Source organism: Cervus elaphus, chromosome 23 (assembly GCF_910594005.1).
Source record: "Cervus elaphus chromosome 23, mCerEla1.1, whole genome shotgun sequence".
NCBI classification, from domain to species: domain Eukaryota; kingdom Metazoa; phylum Chordata; class Mammalia; order Artiodactyla; family Cervidae; genus Cervus; species Cervus elaphus.
In genome coordinates, this window is record NC_057837.1 from 42,860,952 (window position 1) to 42,879,766 (window position 18,815).

At 38.1% G+C, this 18,815-nt stretch overlaps 1 protein-coding gene across 1 annotated transcript in view; it reads left to right on the forward strand.

Moving 5' to 3' along the window:
• Positions 1-18,815, forward strand: part of GDI2 (GDP dissociation inhibitor 2) — a 28,345-nt gene that overhangs the window by 981 nt on the left and 8,549 nt on the right. The window contains exons 2-4 of the mRNA XM_043884689.1: positions 9,112-9,219; positions 12,173-12,272; positions 14,531-14,665. Of these exons, the coding sequence (XP_043740624.1) occupies positions 9,112-9,219; positions 12,173-12,272; positions 14,531-14,665 (343 nt within the window). The remainder of the gene's footprint in view (positions 1-9,111; positions 9,220-12,172; positions 12,273-14,530; positions 14,666-18,815) is intronic.

Below are 18,815 nucleotides of genomic sequence, written 5' to 3' on the forward strand. Positions count from 1 at the left end.
GTCTCCAGGCCCCGCTGCTAGTCAGTTTCGGTGACCAGTCACAGGTAACCGCTGTTAGGTAGGTAATTCATGTCAGTGAATTTAAACTTTTTTTTTTTTTAGAAAACTGGTTTTCTTAGCTTCCTCCCCCACCCCAAGTGAGAAGCATTGTCCATTCCTGTGTAATCACTCTCCCAATCCCACTTGAACGACCACGGGATTGGAAATGAGTTTTCCTTCAAATGGGTCTCACCTGGCTTTCGCCAGCCTTATGTGTGGTCTGTCCTTGCCCGCCTCGGCTCTTCTGAACCTTTTCCCCTGAGAAAAGGAGTTGGTGATGAGTTGGTTGGTTGCTAGAGGCCAGGTGTTCCTGTCACCGTGGTAAATGTATTTTCCTAGCTGTCTGCTCAGAGGACTTCAGGTGATATTCCGCAGATAACGCAGGCAGGAGTTGTACTTCTTTTCTGTGCTTTTTAAAAGAAAATGAAGACAGCTCATCTTGCAAAAGAATTCCATTTGAAGACAGGAAATGTCTTCCATTTATCAAAAGTTTTTCCATTTATGAAAAGTTTTTGGAAATTTGAAATACTGACATGGGCTGGCTGCTTCGTTTTAGAAGATGAACCCTGATTTTGATCTTGTGTTTTCCGTATGAACTGATCTCAAAGTCCTGAGTCATTTGATGTAAATGTGTTGAAACGCTTTGTAATCTCTCAGGATTTAAAAATTTTTTTCAGGTAGCATTCCAGAATAACTATTTTAGATTTCTCTGGACAAGAGAAAATTGTGAAACTTGCATTTGGCTAGTATTTTTATGAAAAAATTGTTGGAAACTTACAGTGATACTTTGCTGGCATGTTATTTTCTGTTTATGGTGACTTATGATGATTGTTGGGTAATACTCATTTCTGAATGCTTCACTATGTTTGACCAGTCCAGAAAAAGACGGGACTGGCTGGGAAATTGTACAAAGTAGATGAGAGTGATGGAATGTGAGATATTGGGTTGACTTTCTTTGGTGAGCGTTGGATGCCTAAATGAGTAGGCCTACCCACTGCAGGGTTGGTTTCCCCGCCCGCCCCCCCCCCCCCCCCCCTCACTTCCGAAGTGCTTAATTGGGATTCTGAGCTGAGCTTAGTAGTTTAGTTTGCCGATTGGAATGGGCACTGTTGCTACCAGCTCTTTTGTTAGAGCCAGTTAGTTCCACTGTGTTTCTACCGTAACTGCTGGTCTTTCAGATTTGCTCTTGATTAGGTCAGTTAAATATGGACAAATGAGTGCAAATCCTTCCTCATGCAGGTTTGTTTCTTTTTTTTTTTCTCCTCTTCCTTTTTTTCCCCTCCTGCTGGTTTCTACATACCTAGCTCAGAAGGATCACTTTGTATCAAAGCAGACAGTCTTACTGTATACCAACCAAGTTGCACCTTACTTACATTTTCATTTGGATTAATTGTGACCTTTTTGATGAATGGTCGGTGCATACTTAGAAATCAGAGCAATTTCTGTTGTCATTTGTATAGCTGTGATAGCTATATTTCCTGTGAACCTTCCTAGAGTGTTGTTGCGAGATATTCTTTGAGAATTGTATCAATTCGGAGCAGTCATATTATTACTGTTGTATTACAGTCGTTGGTAGTAGTGATGATGGGATGATTTTAATAATGATAAATCTTTTACCTTCATTTTTATTGATAGGAGAACTTTGATTACTTGAGACCACCAACGTTAAAAACCCTCAATTTATAATTTGAGTATTTGGTGTGAACATAACATTTATTTACTTAATTTTAGACTTATATTTAGTGCCTGAGATTTAAGAACCTGAAAACAGGCGTATGTTATCAGTTATGGATACCAAATATTATGTGATTCTTGTGTGTTAATTACTTTTAGTGCAATTAACTTGTTATTTTTAAAGTGTAAGGAAGTTTTGGGGTTTTCTAATGTGGCCATTGTTTTTTATGGATTATGTCTAAAATGAAGTCATATTAGTGCACCAATATTGACAGTAACTTTAAAGAAGGGTTAAAACAGTTTGCTATAAACTAGAGCAAAATCTTCAAGAAATGCAATGTTTTATATAGTTGAATTTTTTAAGTAATTGATGATTTTCCCTTTAAAGACCCGTAACTATTTTTTTTGAGGTATAGTAAGTGAGGAATGTTATTTGTAAATGTACTGAATCATAGAAGCGCCTTTTCAGAACCAGAGTCCATAAAACAGTTGGGAAATACCACTTTCCCCAATCAGCCGAAGCAGTTTAAAGACAGCACAGTGGAAAAGTTGAATTGATCTGGGGATTAAAGATAAATTAAAAGAACCATAATTTTTAGATTATGAGACTGATGCGCTGCCCACTGTGCTAAGAAGGCGCTTGAACCATAATTTTTAGAAAAAAGCTTTCAAATGATATCACAGCTTCTTTAACAGACTAGGGAATGTAATGAACACCTGATAACAAGATTTCACACCGGGAGGGTTAATTACTGAGTACTGCTGTAACACAATGGAGCCATTGAGGCCTCCTGAGCTCTGTGGGAACTTTGGCCTTCTTACTAAGTCCTCTTAGATGGCTGGGCTTTGGTAGTTAGTTCTACAGTCTGCTTTTCCTTTTTTCCCCTCTTTGCTTACTTTGGTGGGTAGACTGGGGACCATGGATATCCTCTGACCACTAATTTGCTGTATCTGATTGACTTTGGGCTTGGCAATGAATTCATGAATCTTAGAAATTGTGTGCTTAGTCTTAGAAATAGTAACACATAATAAAACAAGGGCAGCTAGCTCCACAGCTGCTTGTGCTTCCCAGCGCTATTTTGTGTTTTGTTCTGCATGGTAATTTTCGTAAGGACCTGTGAATCAAAGAAGACACTTTAGTGATCTCTAACCAGGTTATTCTCAGAATTATTTGTTTAAAACATTGTTTTATATCCCAGACATACTTTTCCTCTTTCCTCTGTGTTAAAATTTGTGATGTCAAAGAGTTTTTGTACCTGATTTAAAAAAAATCTTGAATTGCCGTTTTGTATTTGCTCCTTGAAAATCTTTGCCATTGCTGTTAGAGTTCTGTGGACAAAGGACATTTTGTCCACTGCAGTAATGATCACAGGACCAATATATGCAGTTGTCTTATTTTTGAAAGGTATAAATACTGTGTAGGCAGTTTGTATTTTAAATCAGCCTTAAGCATACTGGTCCAGTAGAGTAGAAGTAAATCAGACATATATCAGCATTTTGAGGCAGTAGTGAGACATTGGTTGGAAAGACCGCTGGGTAAACCTGTGGCTCACATGTCTATGACCATTGTGCTCATTTCTGGTCAATATAAAGGCAAACACACCTGTCTGTGAGTAGCTTCTTGTCATATGGGAGGTAGCTATAATACGAGTTAATGTGAGAAAGTGCTGTTAAGAGAGTTCAAATGTGGGAGAATACTGATACTGGAATAAAAAACTTGCATAAAGAAGGAGGTATTTAAACTGACTTTAAAACATAATAAGCAGAGTGGGGAGGGGGTTTAGATGAAGGTAATCAAAAGGTACAAACTTAGTTATAAGATAATTAAGTATTAGGGATGTAATGGGTAACATGATAAAGAGACCACGGCTGTACATGTTAAGTGAAAGCTGTTAGAGTAAATCTTTAAGCATTCTAATCACAAGGAAAAATTTTTTTCTATTTGATGTTGTATCTACATGAGGTGATGGATGTTCACTAAGCCTACTGTGGTATTCAATTCAAGATGTTTGTAATTTAGAGCATTATGCTTTATATCTTTACAGTGTCGTAAATCAATTAGAGCAATACTGGAAAATTAAAAATACTGGTAAGCTTTGAACACAAGGAATGATTTTTCTAGGCAGAGAGAGCAGCGTAAGTCAGTATTAGAAGAGAATCTATGTTTAGGGGATGAGGGAGTTGGGAAGAAGGCATGTCACCAAGGATGTTGAAGACAGTAGGCTCAGAAGTTTGAATTTCATCCTCTAGCCAGTAAGACAGGATTTGAGCAGGAATGATATAATTAGAACCAAATTTCAAGATAAATTAACTTTTTACAGACATTTGAAGAAACATTCTGTTAAACACTGGCATTCATTTTTATTATGTTATTGCTGTAAGATACATACCACTGAGATGAACTGATTTAAGTTTTCTGGTTAGTACATTTTCCTTGTATTTCTAGACAAGTAGTTTTCAAAAGGCACTTTTCTTTAACATGAGTTGTTAGGTACCTTGTTTTCCAGGTCACATTTTTGTTTGCTTTTACTTTCTGTTTTTTTTTTCCCCTTTAATTATACCAGAAATTTAAAATGCAGGAGGATTTAGAGTGTTCATGGAGCTTAGTTTGGTCACTTGGAAGTTGTATCAAAATATTATGTATTCTGGCTCTATTCTCTTCAAGCCTAGGTTGCCCTTAAGTAGGAAGCGGCCGGGGTGGGGGTTGCGTGCAGTATAACTAATTGGTCCTTCTTGGCCATCACCACACCCACACATCTACAGAGACTAGAATTTTGCTGCAGCTGAACTTTAACCATTTTGTTTAATCTGGTTACTTCTTTATGTAGGACAGCATGAAGATGCCATTATCATAAAGAACTTGGATTCTGGGCCTGAGCCCAGTTTGGATGAATAACCTTGCCTGAGATTGCCGTGTGCATCTCATTAGTGCATGCATGCTTTCATTCATTCACTTATGCATATTGAGTACTTGACATGCTCTCAGCCCTAAAAGTAAAAGATAAACAAGGCATAATAGCAAAAAACAAATAAACCAAAAAAACAAAAACTTGGATTCTGAAGATGGTTTTTAGTTCTGGTTATTTTGGATGAGTCTCTGTATATTCTCCTGGTTTGATCCCTGAGTGGGGAAGATCCCCTGGAGAAGGGAAAGGCTACCCACTCCAGTATTCTGGCCTGGAGAATTTCATGGACTGTATAGTTCATGGGGTCGCAAAGAGTCGGACACGACTGAGCGACTGAACTGAACTGAATATATACCCTATACTCAGATATGATTCATGTTTTATCAATGAGTTAATGATTTCATTCCATGTTGTAAAATTTAAAGTATTACATTTGTGCTACTATGTATTCTCTTGGCAGTGTAAAGCAGTCTTTTATTGATGGTTTAGTAGAATCAGTGAACCTGCAAATTTATTAATTAGCTTTTATCATGTTTGCTCCAAGGCTCTTTAAAGGTAATTAGTATCAGCTCTTTGGACTGTGGAATCTTTATATTATTGGGTTCTTTATTAGGCCTCAGTCTCCGGAGGTTGTTTTAGAGCCATGGTGCAGGTAGTGGGTCATGCTTACTTGCAGTGGAGTGTGAAAAGTTATATATAGAAGCTCTGCAACTCTCAAAGTTGCTGCTGTGATTTTGCTTCCGAAAGTTGAACCATGAAGTCTGCTTTTGTCAACTGGAAATGTGACTATTTGGTTTTCCTCTGTTGATGCTACTATCTGTTTCTGAGATTGTAAATATTACATCTACTTTCATATAATATGTTGAATCATATTTAAGTGCTTCTTTCGATTTTTAAGCAAGGGACTTGGTTTGGATAATGCTGGAGTTAAATTTTACAGTTAAAATACCTTCAGTTCTGTTTATCAAGACCTCAGTTAAGAAAGTTAAAAGTCAATCTGTGGATGAAGGTATCTGCAGTACATGCAGCCAATAAAGCATTTATAACTATCTAGAGTATATAAGGAATTTTTATATAACAGTAAAAAAGAGCCCATTTTAAAAATGGGCAAATAATATGAATAGACACTTAACACAAGTGTTGGGCAAGATATGAAACAACAGGAACTTTCATATGTTGTTTGCACAAGTAGAACCATTTTGAAAAACTGTTTGGCAGTATTTGTACTCTGCTTGATACATATCCAACAAGTGCATGCATAAGAAAGACACTGAGAATGTTGATAGAGCATTATTTGTAACAGCCCCAAACTGGAAACTGTCCCAGTGTCCATCAGTAGTAGCCTGGAGGAGTAGTTGCAGCGTGTCTGTGAGGAGTAGTCGTTCAGTAGATCCTCTGACTGTTACCGTAGCGTGCTCCGTGCTGCAGCCCCTGAGAACTTACTAGAGATGCAGAAGGTTAGGCCTCACCCGAAATACATAGATTCAAAATCTATAGTTTAACATGATCCCTGGGTGTTTAATAATGAAGTTTGAGCAGCAGTGCTTTCCTCGGGATTCTTGACATTGATCCTGGAGCAGCAGTATTAACCTTACCTGGGAGCTGGTGAGAAATGCAGATTCTCAGGCTCCATGAGGACCTGCTGGCTCAGAAGCTCTGCGGGGGTGGGGGGCCTTGCAGTCTTTTAACAAGCTTTAGGGTGATATGGGTGCAAAGTGAACTTTCAGAATCTGCTTCAAATTTACATTTCTAACAAATTCACGGGTGATGACCAAGTCAGGAGCACGCTGTGAGATCCCCTGCTGGTGGAGTTAGGCAAACCTGTGTAAGTCCACAAAGTCAAATTGTAGGTTATCTGGCCCTGTGGTTTTCAACACAACTACAGTGCTGTTGTGGTACACTGAAAGCAACCAGTACATAAAGGAATGGCCGCGGGTGTAAGGAAGACTTCACTTACAAACACAGCCTGCAGGCTGGGTTTGGCTCCTGTCCTGGGGGACCCCTGCTGTATAGCAAGAGTAAGAAAACTTAGACTGCAGGTAAATCATGGATGTTGACTAAAAGATGTATACTACAAGATTTCATTTATTCAGAGTTCAGAAACTCTGGAAAAACAAATCTTTGCTCTTAAAAGTCATGAGCATGGCTGAGGCTGAGAAGTGATTGTGGCTAGACGTGGCCTACTGCGGTACTCAAAATGTATTGGTTCTTGATCCAAATATAAAAAGATGCACTCTCCTGGAGTAAAATTTGAACCTGATAGTAACTAATTTAAAATATTTAAAAATAGTAAAATGAATAGTACATTATGGAGGAAAATTTGAAATGTGTATGACTTTTTTAAGATAAAGATTTCTGAATCAGGCTTCTCGGGGGAAGAGACTGTTCCCTGTTGTCTGGAGTCTTGGATAAATTTGAGAAGCACTAGGATTTATAAAGTTACAGGGGATTACCTTTGTCCTTTAAAAAAAAAAAAAAGCTACTGTCACCTAAACTCTGGTATAATGGTTTTGAGTGAATGTGTATCCCATCTCTGTTTCTTCTCATTAATCCATTAATTGGATTCTTTCTCAATCTATCTCCCCCCATCTTGATTTGATATGTCTCAGTATACTCATGCTTTATTTACCTTTTTTTCTGAGAGTGATCGTTTAATCAATCGGATGGTTCCTGGATGCTTCATTTAGAGCTCTAGTTTTCAAACTCTTGGTCTCAGGATCTACTTACTCTTAAAAATTGAGGACCCTGATGAGCTTTTGTTTGTAAGAGTATCTCTCAGTATTTATCCTATTAGAAATCAGTGCTGAGAAGTTAAAAAATTTTTATTAATTCACTTAAAGATAGCAAAGATAAACTCATCATATGTTAATGTGAAAAACAGTATTTTGAAGTATAACTTTTCTAAAACAAAAAAACGTCTTACCTGCTTCGGTGTTCAGTCTTTTCATGGTTTTTGTCTTAGTTAAAGTATAGGAAGAAAATTTGGCCTCCCTGGTGGCTCAGTGGTAAAGAATCTGCCTGCAATGCAGGGAGACACAGGTTCAATCCCTGGGTCAGGAAGATCACCTGGAGGAGGGCATGGCAACCCACTTCAGTATTCTTGCCTGGAGAATCCCATGGATAGAGGAGCCTGGTGGGCTTTTGTTCATGGTGTCACAAAGAGTCTGACATAACAGAAGTGACTTAAACATTCACAGACATGAACAGAATCAGGCTTTAGACAGATGTGTTGTTGGAAGGAGGAGTATTTTAATAGCCATTCAGATTGTTGTGGCTATGCTTTGATTTATACCAAAACATGAGAGGCAAGTTTTTTAAAGATTAATTTGCAATATGAAATTTGAAACCACATCAGTGAACATTGTATACTCTATTAGATTAAAATACATTAATCTAGCTTGAACTTTGAATTCCACTTTTAGCCCACTGTTTGATTTTGTAACATCATTGGTCACTTGAAAAGTACTAGTTTACTAAGTATTGCAGATCTTCTGAATTGTTGACACATTTCATTGTGCAATATCAAAAATTCATATTTGTTAACGTCACTGACCCTGGAGAAGGGCATGGCAACCTACTCCAGTATTCTTACCTGGAGAATCCCATGGACAGATGAGCCTTGTGGGCTATAGTCCGTGGGGTCGCAAAGAGTCAGACACGGCTGAAGTGACTTAGCATGGATGCATGCAGTGTCACTGATGTTGTCTGAAAGGGTCTGACGTGCCCGTGGTATGGATATAAGTTTCCCAAAATTCAAATTTTCAATAAAGATTTTTGACTTTTGTTTTTGACAGCAAACATGATCAGTTAATTTTCTTTGACATTCATTTTTGTGAAAATGTCTGCCCAGTACTTAAGTCTGAGTAATCATAGTTTGTCAGTCAGTTATTTGTCCAAGTAAAAATGATGATCCATGAAAAACATAGCTAGTTCAACTTATAAATCAGTCACCCAAAAGGCTTTCCTAGACCCAGCATTGCTTTATATATACTTCCCATTTTGCTACACAGGATATTTAAAAGATGGGTGTTTGAGGGTGTTGTTTAACAGAGGTGACTTTTTATGCTTCATCAAGGATAGTTTTGTTTTTTTGTTTTTTTTTTTTTAAGGATAGTCTTAAGTGAAACAGACTTTGTTTTTTTAAACTGTGAGTACCTTGTGGTGAAGAATATAATGACTAGTGCAGTTGGAGCCACTGCCTTCATTTTATCCACCATTGCTCTTGCAAATGTAACCCAGCGGGAAAAACTGCATAATGTCTTAGTGTTGCTAAGAAAGTAGTTTTAACCTTGGGACCCAGAGGAGTCCACTGACCACACTTTGAAGTCTGGTTGTTTTAGGGGTTTGTCCTTAAAGTTACATCAGACATTGCCTGTACAAAAAGCATTAATTACTAAAAGAATGTTTAATGACAGGGTTATTAAAAAAACTATGTTTGAAACATGCTACAGCACTTTTCCTTCCTTTGAAGATGTTTATCCTTTCCCTGTAGGAATGTATCCTGTCAGGTATAATGTCAGTGAATGGGAAGAAAGTTCTTCACATGGATAGAAACCCGTATTATGGAGGAGAGAGTGCATCTATAACACCGCTGGAAGATGTAAGTACTAGAGTGAATGAAGGTGCCTTTTGTGCTTTGAGTCTTTTCCTCGTGAATCTCTACTTTCTATGGATGATTTCAGTTCTGTTTTTTTAATAGATTATCTGTAGCGTCATAATTTCTGGGAGCTCCTTATTTGGGGCTTGTAGAAGAAATGTTCCATAGTCACCTCTGTTGTCAGTCAGAGCAGGTACCTGTTGTCTCTTGGAGGTAATAGAGTATAGACTGGATGGGATGCATGGGGGCTACTTCTTGATGAAGACCTGACACACACCAGTGCTGATCACAGCCACTCAAAAGATTTTATCCTTGTGTTTTCAGATGGCAAATAGTTTCTGTGGGTTTTCAATCACAGAGCTGGGCTGAGAGAACCCAGGTTATATGACTCCAAAGCTTAGTGCCCTTTTATTTTATTGAAATATAGTTGATCTACAATGTTGTGTTAATTTATGTTGTACAGCAGAATGATTCAGTTACACATATGTTTATATCCATAGGCACATACTCTTTTTCATATTTTCTTTATTTTATTTTTTGGCTGATCCCATGTTGTTGCAAATTTCATTAAATTTCAGCTGAGCTATTTAAAATCCTAAAAGATGATGCTGTTAAAATGCTGCACTCAGTGTGCCAGCAATTTGGAAAACTTAGCAGTGGCCGTGGGACTGGAAACGGTCAGTTTTCATTCCAGTCCCAATGAAAGGCAATGCCAAAGAATATTCAAACTACTGTATAATTGCCCTCATTTCACATACTAGCAAGGTAATACTCAAAATCCTTCAAACTGCGCTTCAACAGTACGAGAATCAAAAACTTCCAGATGTACAAGCTGGATTTAGAAAAGGCAGAGAAACCAGAGATCAAATTGCAAACATCCATTGGACCATAGAAAAAGCAAGAGAATTCCAGAAAAATATCTATTTCTGCTTCATTGACTACGCTAAAACCTTAGACTGTGTGGATCGCAACAAACTGGAAAATTCTTAGAGATGGGAATACCAGACTACTTTGCCTGCCTCCTGAGAAACCTGTATGCAGGACAAGAAACAACAGTTAGAACTAGACACAGAACGACATTCCAAATTGGGGAAGGAGTACTCAAGGCTGTATGTTATCACCCGCCTTATGTAATTTATGTGCAGAGTACATCATGCAAAATGCTGGGCTAGATGAAGCACAAACTGGAATCAAGATTGCTGGGAGAAATATCAATAACATTAGATACGCAGATGACACCACCTTGATGATAAAAACAAAGAGGCCCTAAAGAACCTCTTGATGAAGGTGAAAGAGGAGAATGAAAAAGCTGACTTAATACTCAACATGCAGAAAGTGAGATCATGGCATCTGGTCCTAACTTCATGGCGAATAGATGGGGAAAAAGTGGAAATAATGACAGATTTTATTTTCTTGGGCTCCAAAATCACTGGGGACGGTGACTGCAGCCACATAATTAAGATGCTTGCTCCTTGGATGAAAAACTATGATGAACCTAGACAGCATATTAAAATCAGAGCCATCACTTTGCTGATAAAGGACCATATAGTCAAAGCTATGATTTTTCCAGTAATCATGTATGGATGTGAGAGTTGGACTGTAAAGAAGGCTGAGTGCCAAACAATTGATTCTTTTTCAGTTGTGATGCTAGAGAGTCCCCTGGACAGCAGGGAGATCAAACCAGTAATCCTAAAGGAAATCAACTCTGGAAGAACTGACGCTGAAGCTGAAGCTCCAGTACTTTGGCCGCCTGATGTGAAGAGCTGACTCATTGGAAAAGACCCTGATGCTGGAAAAGATTGAGGGCAAGAACAGAAGCGGGTGGTAGAATATGGTTCAATAGCATCCCTGACTCATTGGACATGAGTTTGAACAAACTCTGGGAGATAGTAAAGAACAGTTCATAGGGTTGCAAAGAGTCAGACATGGCTTAATGACTAAACAGTTAGCAACAACATTTTTTATGGCTGCATAATACCCCATCAGGTATATGTAAAACATCTTCTTTATCCTTTCCTCTGTTGATGGACATTTGTTTCCAGGTCCTGGCTATTGTAAGTCATGGTATAAGGAACTTTGGGGTGAATGTATCCTTTCTAACCACATTTTTCTATGCTTCAATAGTACGAGAATCTAGAACTTCAGATGTACAAGCTGGATTTAGAAAAGGCAGGAACGGGATTGTTGAACCTTGTGGTAGTTATTTTTAGTTTTTTAAGGAACTTCCATACTGTTCTCCCTAGTGGCCTTACCAATTTACAGTCTGACCAGCAGTGTAGGAGGAATCTGTTTTCTCCACACCCTCTCCAGCATTTATTGTTTGTAGACTTACTGATAATGGCCATTCTGACCAGTGTGAGATGATACCTCATGTAGGTTTGATTTGCATTTCTCTGATTGTTGAACATCTTATCATGTACATTTTGACCATCTGTGTCTTTGGAGAAATGTCTGTTCATATCCTCTGTCCATTTTTTGATTGAGTTGATCTCTTTTGTAATACATGTGAGAACTTGGGTTCCCCCCCGCCCCGCCACCCTCACTTGGGGTTTTTATTGAGTGAAACTTTTTTGTTTATTTTGTTCCACCTTAGCAATAGGATTCATGAGTTTGAGTGAATATTAAATTTTAAGTTGCAAGCTGCTTTTTATCTAGAGCCTCAAACTTTGCAGAACCAATACTTCAGTAACAGTTTGTTCTGTATTCTTGCCAGTAAAAAGCAGACACACACCAGCTCTGCAATATTTATTTTACCATTTATTAGTTTAGTAATGTATTTAATTTATGGATGTGTTAGAATAATCAGGCTACGTGGCCTGATTAAAAATGAAATGCCCTTGTTGTCCTTTACCTCATGTTGGTGGTATTTAGCTATATCAGAATCACTTCATCAAAAATAATTGCATAATGAAAGTTAAATTTTGTCACATTATGGGTGTTTTTGTTTTGGTTTTAGTTATACAAAAGATTTAAGATACCCGGAGCTCCACCAGCATCCATGGGCAGAGGAAGAGACTGGAATGTTGACTTAATCCCCAAGTTCCTTATGGCAAATGGTAAAGAATTCCAACTTAAATTTGTGACAGGACATTGGCTCTGATTTGAAAGTAGAAAGTAGCTGTTGACTCTTTAAGAGAGTATTATTCCGGGTAGGTGGAAGTGGATTTTGTTGAATGGAACAGTATGGTGAGTAATAGGGGCTGTTAAAGACTTCAAGGGTCAGTACGTTAAGAATGGAGGGAGGAGGCACTGACTTACCAGTAATTCGTTTTGGAGAAACAAAATTATGCTCTGGCATCATACCCGTCAAAATTGTGTTTATAACAGACTTTCCTTTGATACTTGGTGACAGTCTTAGATAACTGGGCCTTCAGAAACATCCATTTTAATATTTTTCTAGTTTGTAGGCTTTCACTGTTATTTTTTCATTTTAATTGTTGATATTTTTAATTAGAGCAGCTAAGTATATATAAATTGCTGTGATTTTAGCATCTTTTTCTAAGAGGTTGAAAAGCCAAATTGTAGTCTATGTCCCATGAAAATGTTTGTGCCACCCTTTCCCCCTTGGAATTTGTGTTCTATAGTTTGTTTCAGTGGAAAGATCTTATTTGAATTTAATCTTGAATTTAAAGTTAAATAATTGAATATTTTCTTGAGGTTAATTGTAAATACAAAAAGTTTATTACTTAAATAATTAAAATTAGAAAACACAGATTAGCAGAAAGGAAATAAAATTTGCATAAGCAAAATCTTATCATCTTGAAACATGGTTAATATTTTGGTGTATAATCCACCAGTTTTTTTTCCCCCTTTCCCAGTTAACATCTTTTTCAATCATTATACTGTGAATATTTGAGAGAGAGGGAGGGAGGGAGGGATGGAAGTGGGGTGGGGTGGTGGGGGGGATGAAAGAGAGAAGTCTCATTGTCCACTCTAGGAAGTATAGCATGGGTATTCAGGCAGGGCTCTTTTAAGACATTTCCTTTATATTGCCAAATTTTACTTTTCGCTGGTAGACTGTGACTGCCGCTTCTCCAGTACCTTTACCATGCCCAGATGTGATTCATTTTAGGTTTTGTGAATTTTGTCATACTAAAAGATGGAATAATGGATTTTTAATATATATCTGCTTACTGGAGAGTGAAATGATTTCTAGAGTTCATTGGCTTTCATGCCCTTTAGTGCTTTCTGCTTTGCACATTTTTCTATAGATATTTTTGTGTTTTTCTTTATTAATGTCATAAAATAGCTCATTATAAAGGTTGTTAAATGCCCTTTTAAAGTATGTTGAAAGTATCTTTTCCAGTTTGTCATTGGCCTTACATATAAGTCTTGTGTTTTACTTCTGTACAAAATCTTTTAGTTTTCATGCAGTCATTGGTTGATCATTCTGTTACTGGTTTTGATTTGAAAGGCTATCTTTAAAATTTCAAATTTGGATAGCTACTTCTAATGGTATTATGGTTTCTTTTTTCCACTGTATAAGTTCATCTATTTTACTGAATGAATAAATTTATTACCCCGTTATTTGAGAAGTAGGGATAGAAATTTGTTTTTCAAATTGACTGATCAGTTGTCGCTCAGCATCATATATCTTTTCTACTCTGATTAGGAAATGTTCATCATGTATTAAATTCTTACATGTGAGTCTCTGTTTTATACTGATTTATGGACTAATTAATTTACAGTATATTGAAACATCTGACTGCATAAAGTTCTCCTCATTACTCTTTTTTATTCTCAAAAAAATTTTTCTGATTGTCCTTATGTGTTTATCCTTTCAAATGAGTTTAAAAATAATTTTGTTTGGTTTCTCAAAGAAGTTTACTACTTCTAGTATACCAAAATGTTTTTTGGTTTATCCTAGATTTTTCTTGATCCAAAACTAGTGTTCATTTTAATAAATATAAATTGACTTAGAAACTGAAAAACACAAATTCCTGGAAAACTTTGCCTGAGTTGCCTCTCTCTAATATGCAGTAGGAACCTTAAAGAAACCCAGACCTAATTGTAATAGTACTGTAATTCTAAACCTCATACTTCTAATAATTATTGTATAATTTTTACAAAAGCAAGTTGATAAAGTTATTCATCTTGAAGTTGTAACATTTTAAAAAAAGGCTAAATTTGCCAAACAGTAGGTCTGCATTCTGATTGTCCTATTAGAAATGGCTTTGGGGACTTTTGTAGGAGCTAATGGACGATGCTAAGAAAAAATTGGAAAGCCATTAGTATCAGTAAACTACTTTTCTTTCTGCTAACTTTTGAAAGTAGTAAGATGTAAGTAACAGTTTGAATTATGTGACTCCTACAGGTCAGCTGGTTAAGATGCTGCTTTTTACGGAGGTCACTCGCTATCTGGATTTCAAAGTGACTGAAGGGAGCTTTGTTTATAAGGGAGGAAAGATCTACAAGGTTCCTTCCACTGAAGCAGAAGCCCTGGCATCTAGTAAGTAATTTCATATTCACAGAATATTAAGACTTTATAATGGAAAGGGATCTTAGGGAGAAAATTCAGTCTCCTGCATTGGCCATGCCCTCACTCGCCCAGTCAGCACAGTCATTGGATGTCTGTTACGTGCCAGATGTTGTTCTCAGCAGTTGACAATATGTCCGTAAACAAGATGTTCAAAAGTGCCTTCTCCTTTGAAGCCTGGAGAGCTTTTATCTGGGAGCCTGTTGCTGGTGAAGCTGGGCCTTCCTGGGTTTAGGGTCTTTCTTCAGATGAAGAGTTCATACGCATCGCTGGCAGTGTTTCCCGTGTGCTAGGCTCTGTGGGAGACACTTCACATTCTTATTGATTTGTGAAGCCTTCGTGAGGTAGAGTTTCCAGTTTATAGGTGAGAAACCTCAGGCCTGAAGTGACGTAGGAAGTGAGAGGCCCAAAGGCACAGGGACCCTGGTGGGATGCTGCAGAGCCCGTGAGCTGATGGCTGTCTGTGCTGGCTGCCAGTGCCGCTGTCCCGCCTGCTGTCCTGGGGGCATGTCTCGTCCCTGGTACTGTGCCCCCTCTTCCAGCACCTCTGTTCCTAGGAGTTCCCAGTGAGGATGGAGTGATTTTGTTTCTTGCCCCAAATCACTTCTTCTGCTGGCTCTTGAAAGACTCCGAGTTAACATCTTCTGTTCTGAGTCTTATTAAATAGCAAACACCCCTAGAAAAGACCTTCTGTCCTTTTAAGGTGATTTTGTTGCCATGAGAAATGAGCAGTTTGAGGAAGGATAAATGTGTATAACTAAAGGGCAGATAAATTTTCTAAGTGCTGTAGGAGTTCAGAGGAGGGAAAGATTTGGAGAACAGGAAAAGTGCCAGTAAATTCTCCATGAATTATTTTGGCATTAAGAGTGGGAAAGATTTCTCACCTAAAAAACCTTGTTTTTTTGGCAGTTCCTCTAACTCCATTTGTTTACTTCTTACTATTAGGGGAGAAAATATTGGGCTTAAAGTGTTGAAAGACACTCTAGCTAGAAAGTAGAAACTAGCACTAAGGATGGTAGCTGGGTTGAGAGTGACAGGTGGTGAGGAAGGAGCTGCTCCTGGTTGAGTGGACGGAGTCCTTGCTGTGAGCCTGGGTTAGAAATCAGTCTTGTCAGTGACGCGCATCTGATGTAAATAAACTGTCCTCATAGAAATCACAGACCAAGACTTTGAAGATTCTTTTAAACACCGTTTATGGTATGATTTTTTATTTAAAAGTTTTACACTCTCTTGAGCTCTTACCTATATTAATAGCTTCAGCCACCTCCTTAATTTAAAAAAGGTTGAAGGATTTAACCTTTTGAGTTTTATTTTTCCCTTTTGATTTAATATTTTCAAATATGTAAAACAATTACATGACTTGAAAGTCAAAGTTATATTAAAAGATAAATTTAGAGTCTTGTTATTAGCTTTGCTATTCCATTCTTTCCACTTTGTTAGGTGGTCATTTTTACTTAATTCTGACTTATCCTTGTGTTTCTTTTTGCAAAAATAAGCAAATGTATTTCATCTATATATATGTTTTTTTATTTCATCTGTGTATTTTTAAGGTTAGATTTGTTGAGGTTTAATTTACGTACAATTAGGATTTACCTGTTTCAACATAGATTATTATGAATTTTTGCTAAATCGCTGTCTTATTTGTCAACTGTTTGTATTAATGGATAGGATTTTGAAGGTGGAATGACAGGAAGGACAGTTCTAGGCAGAATGAATAAACAGGATAGGAAACGTGTAGATGGTGGGAAGTTCAAGAGAAAGATAAAACCATTGTTTATCCTTTAATAATAGCTAACATTATGTACAGGCACTTGTGCACTAATTATTTGTGGGTATTGTCAAAGTTGATTTTACATAGCCTTTCATAGCAGCCCTCTGAGATGTGCTATCCTTGGCATATACATGAGGGGACACTGAGGTATACAGGTGTGAAAGAACCCATGAATCTCATAGCTCATGACTAGTGAGAACTAGTTTGAAGCCACATTTGTCTGACTCAGGAACCCCACAGTTAACCACTGAACTATGTGGTATGTAAATACATAGCTTTTCAGATATCTTAACAGCTGCCGCTCAACCTCTTAATTCTCTTTTTCCTCTGTGTTGCACTCCATGGACTGTATGACCCCATGGACTGTAGCCTGCCAGGCTCCCTCTGTCCATGGAATTCTCCAGGCCAGAATGCTGGAGTAGGTAGCCATGCCCTTCTCCAGGGAATCTGCTTGATCCAGGGACTGAACCCAGGTCTCCCACATTGCAGGCACATTCTTTACCATCTGAGCCACCAGGGAAGTCCATGTAGTTTGTAAATACATAGTTTCTCAGATATTTTAATAACTGGCACACACCCTCGAATTCTTTTTTGCACTGTGCTGCACATTTCCAGTGCCTGTGGTTGTTTCTCATATAATATGCTGTCTAGTTCTCTTGGCCACTTTTCTTTGAAAATTCTGACTTGCCAAGATTACCATATATATGACAGAATTGAGCCAGACCAGACCTGATGCTTCAAATGTTGTATGCCGACTCAGTTTCAGTGGAACTTTTACTTTCCTTGGCCAATATATTTCCATTAACATAGCCTAGGTGGAGATAATGGAGGATGAGGAGTCTGGTATGCTGTAGTCCATGGGGTTGCAGAGAGTCAAGGAGGACTGAGCGACTGAACAACAACAAGAAGCCTCAGTTTTTGTTGGGTTTTTAAGGAGCTGTATATAATGTTGGTTCTTGTGGTAGGTCATGATGCCAACTAAAACCTCAAGGTTCCAATAAGTATTTGTTCATTGGTCAAATGTTTTAATCAAGTAAACGAGAAAGATATTTGGCCTCTAGAGTAATGTTGAACACAGATACTTAGAAAAGTTTGAGACATTTTTTTCCTGAATAGCTTTGAAATGTGCCCAGCAGAAACTCGTGTCCACAGTTGAATCTTTAGCTTGCTTATTCTCACTCTTCCTGCTGTGAGGCATCTGTTTGTCGGGGGCACCTTTGACAGCACAGATCCAAGTGACTGGGGGCTCCTGGTGGTCAGGAGGTACGCCTGCCGCAGGGCCAGCTGCAACCTGGGGTGAAGCTGTGGAAGTCCACCGTTGGAACGACGCATCGTGTGCTGTGTCTCGGTGCTTTTCCTGTGACATTCATTCTACTCCATTTTTTAATTCTCTTGTCAAATGTTACACCTGTTAATTGGAATGCTTTTTCCTTTTCTCTTACTGAAACTAACTGCTCTAGATTTTTGTAGCTTTTGTCTTGACATAGCTGTCTGTTTTGGTAAATAAATCTCAGTGTGCAAGTGCATGAGAGAAGGTAAACCCATTTGAAATGAAGTGAATGCACAACTCAACGGACTAATTGTGAAAAAGAGTTTTTGTAGTCTCTTTATCATATGATTTGAGTATTTTCTTTTTTTTTTTTGAGTATTTTCTTTATATATTGTGTGTCCAGTATATGAATGTCAACTTCTTTTATATTCACTCTCATTGGACATACGTTAGTTGGAGTCAATATTTATTGGGCACTTGTTACACAGCAGGTACCTGACTAAGAAGGTCCGGGGTAGGGAAGGTGCAGCAGAGAAGATAAAGTAAACAAGTGCTTTCCCGTTTGTGCTTCCATTAGTGGGAGGCTGGCTGTGCATGATAAGGAAAAGCATTTCAGCTGGTGATATAATCAGATATAAAAGCGTATCAGATGGTGGTGGAGATGAAAGGAGAGGGTGTGGGCAGGTCTGCTGTTTTAAATAGGGTGACCAGTGAAGGCGTCATCATATAGAAGGAGCTGTTATAAAAATTACATTGTAGGAAACAGTACATGAATCTTTTAAATTAGGACCTTTTCAGAGTGAGCCTCGGGTCTCTCAGATGTTGGCGATCACACGGGGATTTGGTTCTGACGTGAGGACTGGAGGAGCAGCTTAGAGAGGCTCCTTTGTGTTGGGAGAGGGTCCTGTCAGGCTCAAGGCTTGGAGGAGGCGGGGAGAGGAATCAAGAGGAAAGAAGAGAAAAGAAAAGAATGGGGAACTGAGGGAAACACAGTAGATTTTCATTTTTATTTTAAAAGATGCTGTGCGGTAACTCCACAGTTAGCTATTGGTAAGAGCTCTAGATTCCAACAGATGCGTCCA